At 34.2% G+C, this 12,106-nt stretch overlaps 1 protein-coding gene and 1 long non-coding RNA gene across 2 annotated transcripts in view; both read left to right on the forward strand.

Annotated features, from left to right (window-relative positions):
- The window catches only part of LOC139429260 (uncharacterized), a 42,104-nt gene that overhangs the window by 4,556 nt on the left and 25,442 nt on the right, over nt 1–12,106 (forward strand). The gene's annotated exons all lie outside the window — the stretch shown is intronic.
- LOC111413459 (ankyrin-3-like) lies at nt 3,742–6,620 on the forward strand. Its single transcript, XM_071194822.1, has one exon. The coding sequence runs from the start codon at nt 3,990–3,992 to the stop codon at nt 6,519–6,521; it is 2,532 nt and encodes an 843-aa protein (XP_071050923.1). The 5' UTR covers nt 3,742–3,989; the 3' UTR covers nt 6,522–6,620.

The raw sequence follows: 12,106 nt of genomic DNA on the forward strand, positions 1-12,106 counted from the left end.
AAACCGACCATCCTCAGTTGAGAGATAAAGTAAAATATAATTTTTATTATAGTTTAAGACTAACTTCAATCTAACATTCGGGCGGCCGCAAGTTGAAGTTTGCAGCCAATGAATCTTTATGATAGGAGAACTTTTAAGACTGCTCGTCACTACTTCCCAGACAGGGGACACTCATTCTTACTCTATGATCGTGATTTTGGGTGTATTGAACATCTTGTTCGAAGAGTAGATAGAGTTTACACACCAAGTCAGTATGCTGAGATGATTTTTAAATCAACTAAAACAAGGCGCTTTACTATTCATCAAGTACATTACATTACATAGACTACATATCGGGTAGGCGGACCAACCAACCTTGCACCGCGACCCTAAGGATCTATTGTACCCCGATATCGTTATCAAATTTCATCGTGCAGTCCAATGCTGTTAACGAATATTAATACCATGCTCGGTGAAAGGTCATTCAGATCCTTTGAGAAGATAAACTGCGACCCAAAAATCGAGAATCTGATACGGTTAACGGCAGGGCAGTGGCATAAAACATGCTCAACACTCGCTGCTTCCTCCGAATATAGTCGGCATTCAACATCGTCGGCTAAACCCAACAAGTTCAGGTGTGCTTTTAATCGGCAGTGCCCAGTAGACACCCATTAGAACTTTTATGCTGCTACGGGCAAGTCCTAAAATATTCCCGGGTTTGACAGTGGCGATGTTAATAAACACCTTAGCATGTCTCATTCCAGGAGAATTGGTCCACAGCAGGCGAAGTCTCTCTTCAGCCCACAGTCCAATTCTATATTTGGTCATCGCAAATGATACACCAACTGCTTGGTCCGACCCCACAACCGCTTTAGCGCTGCCCTCTCGTGCTAGCTCATCTGCTGCTTCAATGCCAGCAACCCCAGAGTGACCCGAGACCCAGATCAGAGAAACTCTGTTATCAAAACTCAGTGTTTTTAATGTTCTGTTACAATCATTAACCAGAGCCGACACCGTTTTCACGGCTTGCAGCGCCTGGAGAGCGGCTTGACTGTCTGAGAAAATTCGTGCTGTCATATTCTTCACCCCTCTTTCAAGAAGGGTTTTAGCACCCATGTCAATAGCAAATACTTCCGCCTGGAATACAGTACTGTACGTACCTAGACTGTAAGCTCCAACCCCTTCCGGCGTTTTTGATCCATCTGTGAACATGCAAATATCTACCTGAATCAGAGAATTTTCATCTTGGATCTAGGACTGCCGCTCAGGTAGTACAATCTGGTATCGAGCATTAATCATTAATCATTGGTGATAATTGATAATGTCTTCCGCAGCCCATTGGTAGGACATGTCGGAATAGATTTGAGCAGATTGCTTAAATCTGTAAATGGTTGTTCTAGCCACTTTCTCTCAGAGGAGATAGGCAAAGCAGAACCTCCATTGCTAGAGTTGGCGTTGTACTTATCGCACCAGAGATTGCCAATCCAGCTACTTGTTGAATTCGTGAAAGTTTACTGATAATTGAACTCTGTCGGACTTTCCTATACCAGACTGCTGCTCCGTATGCGATCATAGGTCTAACCACATTGACAGTCTTACTGTCTTTCAGGGGTAAGACTCCAATTTTTTCTACAAAGATTGCGACAAATCCACAAAGATAGTCTAGCTTTGTGCAAAACTCCCTGCAAATGTCCATTCCATGACAAGGTTTTGTTTAGAATTACTCCTAGATATTTGACTTCCTTTGAGAAAGGAATTTCTTCACCTTCCATCCAAGTTTCGTTTCTTGATGAATTTATTTAAATACATCTAGAAGCACAATATTAAGATTTCTTAAAAGAAAAAAATATCACCCCTATAAAGTACACTTGGTGCAAGAGCTTTCCTATAACGATTTTGATCGACGCGTGCAATTCTGCGAAACAATGACGGAACTATGCAATGCAAATCCGGAATTCATTAAAAACATTCTATTCTCTGATGAAGCAACATTTTGTTTAAATGGCACCGTCCATAAGCAAAACTGCCGTTATGGGGTAGTTGAAAATAACCATTGGAAAGCCGAGGCAAATATACAATATCCCCAAAAGGTCAATGTATGAGCTGGAACAGTGGAGAACAGAATTATTGGAACAATAGGCGGTGAACAGTATTTGAATTTTTTTAGAATTAATTCCAAGTTTAGTTGCAATTTTTCCAAATGCAGAAGATCCAAATTCACTACATCTCAGAATTTGGCTACAGCAAGATGGCGCGCCTCCTCATTATACACTAGTTGTACAAGAATACCTCAACCAAAAATTTCCCAATCGGTGGATTCGCAGACGCGGACATATTGAATGGCCGGCAAGATCGCCTGACTTAACCCCTTTAGATTATTTTCTTTGGGGTTATTTAAAATCTAAAGTGTATTTTAATAAGCCTGATAACCTATGTAGAAGATCTGAAACAAAAAATTAGAGAAGAAATTCAATTAATTAGTCCGGTCTCCCGATTAAGATATTGCCTTGCCGTTAACGGGCAGCAATTTGAACATTTGAATTAATGATATTATTGTTTTCTATCTTTCATGTTATTGTTGTAAATTTAAAGTTTAATTTTTGATATTTTATTTTCTGTTTGCGTTTTTTTTTATGCGTTTGGTGTAACCCGCTATTGCTACTTTTGTATCTCAAGTACAACAGTAATAATAATTAATTTAAATAAATAATTCAATTCAAATTGAATTTTGACACTTGGAAATTTTAAATCAAAACAATTGGTTGCCATGGTTACGCACGGCTACTACTGTTTTCTATATCAAATGAACGGGAAATAATGAAACTTTAAATTAATTTTTCTCGAAAATTTTCTTATGTAACCGATATTAATATTTATTGTACATAATTCAGAAAAAAATCCTCCTTCAAATTCCGATATAAAAAATGGGGTGTTCCATTTAAAAAAAACTTCGATGACGTCATAATTCGATTAAAAATGGCGGAAAAGTTTTAAAATATACACCAAAAAATTGCACAAATTTTAAATCATTAGACCCGTTTCAGCGATTTTTTCATAAATTGTTTGTAATGATTTTATCGAATTTATCCGTTACTTTTGAAACGCACTGTATATTTTTGTTCTATTTTTTGTTGTAATTTTCTCGGCACAGCTTTTTCTGGGTTCTCCTGTTCTGTGCCCAACTTGGTGTGTAAAGTAAATAAAATAAATCTTAAAAATTAAAAACATACATAAATTTTTAAATGTCAATTTTTTGCATTATTGACAAAAATGTTTTTTTAAATAAATATTAGAGATTTAAGGAATAAAACTTTTTGATGTTATAAAATAAGAATTAATCGTTACTTTGATATAAATTTGGATTAACAAACAAAATTAGTAAAATTCTTTATAATCTGGTGAATTTTATTTTAAACACCTGGTAACACTGTTTTAAACAATTCATTTCTTTAGTTTGCGGTGCAGATCCATTACCACTACAACTATCGACCGAAATTTATCATTTTTTCACCTTATTATTTAATAGTACATTGCTGTGATTTAATACTGCATTGGTAAGATACTTTTTATAACTAATTTAATTTTTTGATATAATTAGTTAGTATAACTTTATGATGCATCTAAAATTACATAAACCAAGAACATAAACGTTTTAGGGGATGTCTCACTTATCGTATTTAAATCTTGAACCAACTTGAAGCTAGCAACTAAGTGAAATTGAGAGTAATATTTAAATTTATTATGTTAATATTAATTAGAACAAATACATATTTTTTTAGCAACAAGTTTATTATGTAAAAAAAAATAACTTGATATCGAATACTTGTTAACCGAGTTTGATAATGATATTAAAACACAATGGGTAACGAGATATGCTTGTTAAAATTTCTTGTTTATCAAGTAGCATTCTTTAAATTTGATTCATTCACTTTAAACTAAGGATCTAATTCGAGTTTTTTCTTTTTCTGTTTTTAGTCTTTTTTTATATCATTCGGAAGAAAAACATAAAAATGTTTCGTATTCCTGATCCGCTTCAAATTTTGACCGAATTTTTACACGAAAACTACGAAAATCAAACACAAGACAGGATAACCTCGCTACATTTAGCAGCGGGGAATGGCCAATTAGATGTAGTCGCTAATTTATTACAAAAAGGATTAAGTATTAACTCAAAAATTAAATGCAACGGTTTCACCCCTTTATATTTTGCAATTGCAAGTAATCGCTTGGAGATGGTTCATTTTTTGATTAAACACGGAGCGGATGTCAATCATAGAGCTATTTTAGGATTGACTCCTTTAAGTATTGCGTCGGAGCAAGGGTACATAGATATAATTAAAACTTTGCTTGCAAATGGGGCTGATATTAACACCAAAACGGATAAGCTAAACACCCCATTACATATAGCTGTAGATAACGGTCATGTAGACATAGTAAATCTTTTAATTGAAAAAGGATTAAATGTAAACGCCCCAAATTTTGAACGAACAATCCCGTTGCATTACGCTATTCAAAACGGAAATCGTGATGTGGTTAAAGCTCTAATTTTGCACGGATCTGATATAGACGCTGGATCATCCTGCATTGGGAATAACTTTAAAGTTGTAAGAAACGTAACCCCGCTACATTTGGCAACTCAAACCGGGAAATTCGATATTGTTGTAATGCTCCTCGAAGCTGGAGCTAACGTTAATGTAAGAACAAGCGATAGGTTTACACCTTTACATTTAGCGTCTCAATACGGCTTTTTAAACATAGTTGAGATTTTATTAAAAGCCGAATCGTATGTTAACCCAAGAAACGTAGACAATATTACACCGCTTTATTTGGCAGCTGAACGTAATTATTTCAGCATAGTTAAATCCCTCCTCCTCGCAAAACAAATTGATATTGATGCGAAACGCTACGATAATTCAACAGCTTTACACGTAGCGACAAAGAATGGCCATTTCGAAGTTGTTGCGCTACTTATAGAGAATAAAGCTTGCGTTAATGCCAAGAATAGCGAAGGATTCATCCCTTTACATTTAGCACTTCAAGAAAAACAATTCGAGATGAGCGATTATTTGATTAAAAATGGTTCGGACGTAAACGCCGTGGACAATTTGAATTGGACCCCTTTACATAATGCGTCACATAGCGGATTTTCTTTGAAAATAGTAAAGAGTTTAATTGCGAAAGGGGCGAAAGTAAACGCAAAGATGAATGATGGCAAACAACCCCTACACTTAGCATCCGAAAAGAATTACATTGAAATAATAAATTGTTTGATTGAAAACGGGGCGGATGTTAATGCGGTAGATAACAACACTTGGACTGCCTTACATTATGCGGCTTATGAAGGAAATTTAGAGGTTGTTAAAATCTTGTTTGAAAAGGGGGCGAATATAAACGTTAAAACAGCTATGAGTAACACCCCTCTACATTTTGGTGTACACCACATTCATTTAAAAGTAGTCGAATTCCTCCTAAAAAAAGGAGCCGATGTTAACGCATTAGATGACACAAACAAAACCCCTTTGCATTTCGCCGCTGAAAAAGGCTACGACCAAATTTCTAATCTCTTATTGGAACACGGAGCTAGTGTGAATCTAAAAGAAGCGGTACGTAACGGTACACCCCTTCATTTCGCAGCTTTATATGGTCATCACAAAGTAGTCAAAATCCTCATCAAAAATAAAGCGAACGTTAACGCAAAAGAAATCAAAGAAGCAACTCCTTTACACTTAGGAGTAGGAAACTTAGACGTAGTAACCTCCCTCTTAACAAACGGATCATATTACGACGCCAAATTTGGCACAGGAAAACGAGCAAAACCATTAGATTTCGCCAAAGTAAAAGGAAACCAATCAGTTATAAAACTACTAAAATCAATCGAGAAATTATTTAAAGCTGTAGAAACCAATAAATACTTAGAAGTTGAAAGAAGCATCAGAGAGGGGGCTATAATCGATGCAAAAAACGTTACAGGAAGAACTCCTTTACATATCGCTGTTAATAACGGAAACACAAAAATTGTTAACATCTTATTAAAAAGTCGAGCTGATCCTACTAAAATCAATAATAAAGGAAATACTCCATTACACACGGCCGTTTTAAAAGGGAACAAAGGCATTGTTAAACTTTTATTGGAAAGTGTAAATCCTAATAAATTAAGCGATTTTATTAATACGAAAACAACAGCTAAACACAACACCTCATTACATGTTGCTGCTGAAAATGGCTTTTTCGAAATTGCACAATCTTTGTTAAAATATGGTGCGATTTATAACGTTAAGAATAAAGATGGGAAAACACCGCTTGATCTATGTCAAAATCAAAATATTATTGACTTATTGAAGTTAATTGGGGAGTTTTTTGAGGATGCAAATGATAATTTGGATATTGTTGGTAAACTTGAAGTAACAACAATTGATTTAGCAATTATTTTAAATGCTCGTAATGATAAAAATAAATCTTTTATTGAAGTTGCTGTGAGTAATAAGCATAAAGATCATAATGAGTTGTTAAAAATATTAAAAAGATTAGATCAAGATTTATAAAATACGTTAATTATATAATATAAATTATTATTGTATTATTATATTTTACTAACATAAACATATTAGAAATACATCTGTAATGTATTTAAGTATTTAATAAATCTATTCTTACTAAAAAAGTAATCATTTTTTATTAATTTATCGTTTTTGACTTTTAAATGATTTAAACCTAACTAAAAGTAACTAACACTACACCTAGAATTTAGTGTTAGTTCTAATGCTAGTGTTGGCTTTAGGTTTAGTTGTTAAGGCCGGTATTACAGCGTATAGGTATAACAAGTAAGGACAAAGACAGAAAATTGCGAATTCAAATCTGATTCGCACGCGCTAGGTTTAGGCTGAGTTCGCTTTATCTCGCTGGCGGCGCTAGCTTATGTCACTTTTAAACGTTGTCGAGCGTTGTTCGCCAGCCAGTTTATTGTATGGTTTTTGCTATTGTAATAAACGTTAGTGAAGTTAAAATGAGTGAGTGTTGTGTGAGAAATTGTTGTCATACGTTTTCGTTGACAAAGAACACACATTTATTTCGGTTTCCGAAAGATAAGGAAAGGTATGTATGTTTTTCTTTTGCCCCAATGCAAGCAAAAATATAAGGCAGGAATTAAATCCCCTATAGAACAGCTTACAGCATATTAGCTACTTTTTGATTGTTCTACATGGGGTTTCATTTTAGCCATCTACTTTTGAATCACCTGTATTATGTTCTTTGCTTCTTTGTTTCTGTATTTCTGTAGGGCAAAGCAATAGGGTGAAGTATGTGGCTTGTTACCTTTAGTCATGAATAAGTTCCAATTTGGATTCCTCATGAGTAATAGTTCGTATAACGTGTGCAGTCGTCATTTTCCGGACTCTGCTTATCGTGGAGAAAGTAGAAAAAGACTATGTGACGATGCAGTACCAACGTTAATGTTGAACAAGGAGGATCAAATTACTCGTAAGTTTAATGCATCTATTCATGTATAACAATTATACTATGCTTAACATCAACGCCAGAAATTAAGCATTTGTAATTAATATTTTATATTTACTTTGTAGGACATCCCTTACAGTCCACCTCTAATGATGAGAACTTACCATTTGAGGAAGTTGTTATGCAACAAACTTATAAAGACGATCAAGTACCTCGTAAGTTTCTTTGCATATTTCTGTTTTTTATGCAAACATTATCAAAATTATAATAGATTTGCACAAAATAGAAACAGGTCAGCTTATTTTCTGTAACCAATATGTTATTTATTTATTTTTAAGCTTCTCATTCGGTAGGAAACCAGACGCCAATCACCTTATCAGCTCACAGTCCCCGTAAGAAGAAGTTACGGGACAAGGTAAAAACTTTGCAGCGACAAGTTAACCGTTTGAAGCTACAATTGCGGGAAGAACGGGAAAAAAAGTCAACTTCTATCGCTGACCTCTCTAATCACGATTGGGAAAGGTTGCTGTATGAACGCTTTCCACCTGCAATTGCGGCATTTATTTACCAGCAGTATAAGTTAAATACCAAAAGCAAGGGTGTTAGATATTCAGTACATTTCAAATATTTTTGTTTGAAAATTTATTTTTTAAGTCCTAAAGCATATTATTTTTTGAAATCTTGCTTTAAGTTCCCCTCAAAGAGAACTCAGTCACGAATGACTCATGAGATTGTGCTAAATCCTCGGCTAAACGATCTGGTATTTCAAACTTTAAAGCTGAAAGTTGTTAGAATGCGTAATATTGATAAAAATTGCATCATATGCTTCGATGAAATGTCAATAAAAAGTCACCTATTTTACAGCGTAAGTACAGATGAGGTTGTGGGGTTTGAGAATATAGCAAGCAGGAAATCCTTTCTTCCTGCCCTAAATGTGCTCACAATTATGGTTAAAGGCTTAGCAAACAATTGGAAGCAACCTCTAGCATATTTTTTTGTTAATAGCGTTTGCTCTGCCAGTGATTTGAAAGGCATCTTAGAGGCCACCATAGAGGCACTGACTGCAATAGATTTGAATGTGAGGGTGCTTTTAAGCGACATGGGGCCTAGCAATATTAAATTAGCAGGTCTCTTAAATATAACAGAAAGGAAGCCATTTTTTGAAATAGAAAGCAAAAAAATCTATTTTATGTATGACCCACCCCATATGATAAAAGCACTACGAAACCATTTTTGCACATAATCTTTGTTTCGCGATTCCTGAACTTCTTCCGAAAGACAACGAATCGGTAGAAGAGCAGGTTTTATTACGGCCGAACCATGCAATAATACTTTGTGGACGCTAGGAGGCATACGGTACCAATTATACAATTGCACATACAACTTAGCAGTTTCATAGGCGTATTGTTGAAACTTTTCATAATCAATTTCATATCCCGATGAAATTCCTGCTAATATAGAATGAAATCTTTGCCTTAAATGTGGGTCCACAGCAGTGATTTCAGATGCCTTCTCTGAATGTTGAAAAACCTACGTGCTACATTTCCTGTGTTTGATGTACCTTTGCCTTGTACAACACGGTCAACTTTAATCCCTATTTCTTCCCACAAGCGTGTTTGCAGCAGTTTTTCCTTTCATTAATTAAAAGTTTTTGCTCGGCTGTTAATCTGCGCGTTGTTTGAGCAACATTTATGCGATATGCTATATGTAAACAGCACTCCAGGAATTTGATCCATGCGTGAAGAGAGGATAGACCATATTGTAAGTTTTCTTCGCGAATGTCACTTTTTTTTATATAATTTAAGTCATTCATTTGTGTAGGTTTACACCCACATAAATAGCATACTTGAGATGCAGTTTTCGTAAGGGCATTTATAACCTTCCCATCTATCATTGTCATAATTAAGGTATAATCAACTTCTGTTTGGCCGAGAGAAACTGTGAATGGTTTTAAATTTTTGATTTCTTCTTCTCTTCGTGTTACTTCAATTCTAGTGTTTTCGCTAGTCTCTTTCTCTAGAAAGATGGATATGATGATAGATTTATGACATAGAACTATGATAGTGTAATACCGGCTTAAGTCAGGGCCGTTCTAAGATGTTCGACACCCCAGGGCTACTAAAAAAAGAGCGCCTCTTTTCATACGAAAATTCAGGTAATAAAAAGACATACAAAGATAAACAAAAGTATCAGAACGTCAAGAAGTCAAAATATTTTCATTGCACTAAACAAAGTCAACATAATGAACAAAAACAAACCATGTATTACCTTTAATTACATCAAATTGCAAAAAAAAGAATCTTATTAAGAATTTTTAAAAAGATTTTATAAGAATGCTATTAAGATTGTGGGTGAGATTTTCAACAGAGACATGATTTTACTCTTTGTATCAGATGCTGCTCCTTACATGGTAAAAGCAGCTGAGACCATACAAACGTTTTATCCAAAAGTGACACACTTAACTTGTTTTGCACACGGGCTTCATCGAGTTTGTGAGCAAATTCGAGTTATGTACAGGTTTGTCACGACGAGCTGAATCTATATGTATGTGGCAAACTACTGGCACTATTTTCCTGAAAATTTGCATATAGCGTTTATCCAAGGTGTTTGTTTCAGCTAAAATATTTTCAGTTTTCTCCAACTTCCGGTTATACCGGAAATGGACCCCAACTTCCCCGCTAAATTTTAATATAATTTGATATAAGTCATCATATGTCTAGAGTCCACCATCTTGTAATTATTTTAGTTTTCTCGAAATTTTGGCAGATGCAATCCTTCACAATAAAAATAATTTTTCGAAATTACACTCGAGTACGGCCAAATATTCTCAGGGTTTGCACAGAGAGGACCAATAGCTTACATAACCCTTGAAAAGTTTTTTAAAAAATTATACAGGATGGTCAGAAATTTGCGCCGAATTTCCCTATCTAGAAAAGTCGAAAACTTCATTTTTTTTAAATGACAACCCCAATTTTTTCCTTCATCAGCATATTGTACGCTGAAAAATAAGGGAACTTTGTCATTACATTCCTATATCTAAAATGTATGGTTTTCGTAGACGTTTGAAAAAAATGAAATATTCTTCATTATTAGTACATTTAAAATTATTAGTTGGTTTTGGTTTGAGGGAACTGATATGAAACAAAAGCTATTGAACGCTAGAATGTAAGGAGACTTTGTGATTAACATCAAAACGAAGGAGTTTGCAACTTTCGAAGATACAGCCCATTTTACTCAAAGCCCGATCTCCACACATTTTGTAACTTTCATAATAGAATAAAACTTATAACAGAAATGACGGTACTACAATATAAATGAAGAATAAAAAACAAGAACAAACAATAAAATCAGACTTGATTTTCATTGCATCAAATTATGGCTTCCTTAACGCATCAATAAAAACCTTGGAAACAGTAGGGCTTCCGCTTTCTACACAGGGCATAAACAGTGAAGCTGCTAAGTTAGTAAAGAAAAAAATGTTTATAGTTATTTCAAAAATCATGGTTTTTCTATTTTGAAAGAAATTTTTACATGTTTAAGTAAAGGATCCACAGAAATAACCTCAGTGAAGCATTAGCATTTAAAATTAATTTGCACCTTCAACTTCAGTGGAAGTGGAACAAAGTTTCTCAATGTATAAGAATGTTTTATGAGCAAACAGATATTGTAATCAAAATTTAAGCTAAATCTTCTGTTTCTGTTTTATTTTCTATTTCTTTCTATTTGTCTTTTGTGTTTTCTTCAATATTTTCTTATTCTTTTTTAGTTTTTATAAGTCGAACTAATAAACATCTCGTGTATAGAAGTAGATATCATTTTTCAATTACTTTGTTTAACCTCACCTACAGATTTAAAAGATATTTTAATATTTAATTCCAGTTTTTTATTGAGCATACTTTCATACTTAAAAATATATTTTGATTTTCATAGAATATATATTAAGCACTAAAAACTAGTATTTTTGGAGAATATTTTTGGTTGCCCTATTTATTATATAAATATGTATATGAATTTATTATTGAGACAATTAAATCCCTTCAGATTTGTAAAACTGAAATGACTCTGCATTTCGTTTTGACTGTACAAACTTTTGTAAAGAATCGTATAATCTAAGAATGGTTTCAAGCGTAATATCAACTTTTTGAGATATGTATTAGTTTTATCTATAATTTCTAACATCTCGCTCCAAAATGCTACCATAATGCCAGTTTCCAGTGAATTGAATTCATGTAACATTTAATTCACTTTAAATTATTTTTCCAATAATTAGTACTTTTTTTTAGTGACATAATTGAATAATTTTTGAAATATTCACTATTTTCTCTAAATCGATTGACAAATATGCGGGTGTTTTGTGGCCCAATCACAGACAGGGGAATCCGGAACAAATTCCCTGGGACCAGTAAACGACACAAAAACTCTTTTAAAACTTTTTGTAAGAGTTTTATGTAGAAATAATTAAGTGTTTGTCCAGATAAGATGCTAAATGTGGCATGTAGAAACGTAAAACCGGTGCATTAGCGACGCGGCGGGACGTCGCGTCGTGTTGTGGCGTCACGACAAATATCAAGCTTACAAAATAAAAATTACAAAAAAAATTAAAAAATTAAAGCGCCCCCAAAGAGCTGGCGCTCCAGGGCTATAGCCCTTTTATCCCTTTGGTTAGGGTGGCCCT

This window comes from Onthophagus taurus, chromosome 3, assembly GCF_036711975.1.
Source record: "Onthophagus taurus isolate NC chromosome 3, IU_Otau_3.0, whole genome shotgun sequence".
Taxonomy (NCBI): Eukaryota; Metazoa; Arthropoda; class Insecta; order Coleoptera; family Scarabaeidae; genus Onthophagus; species Onthophagus taurus.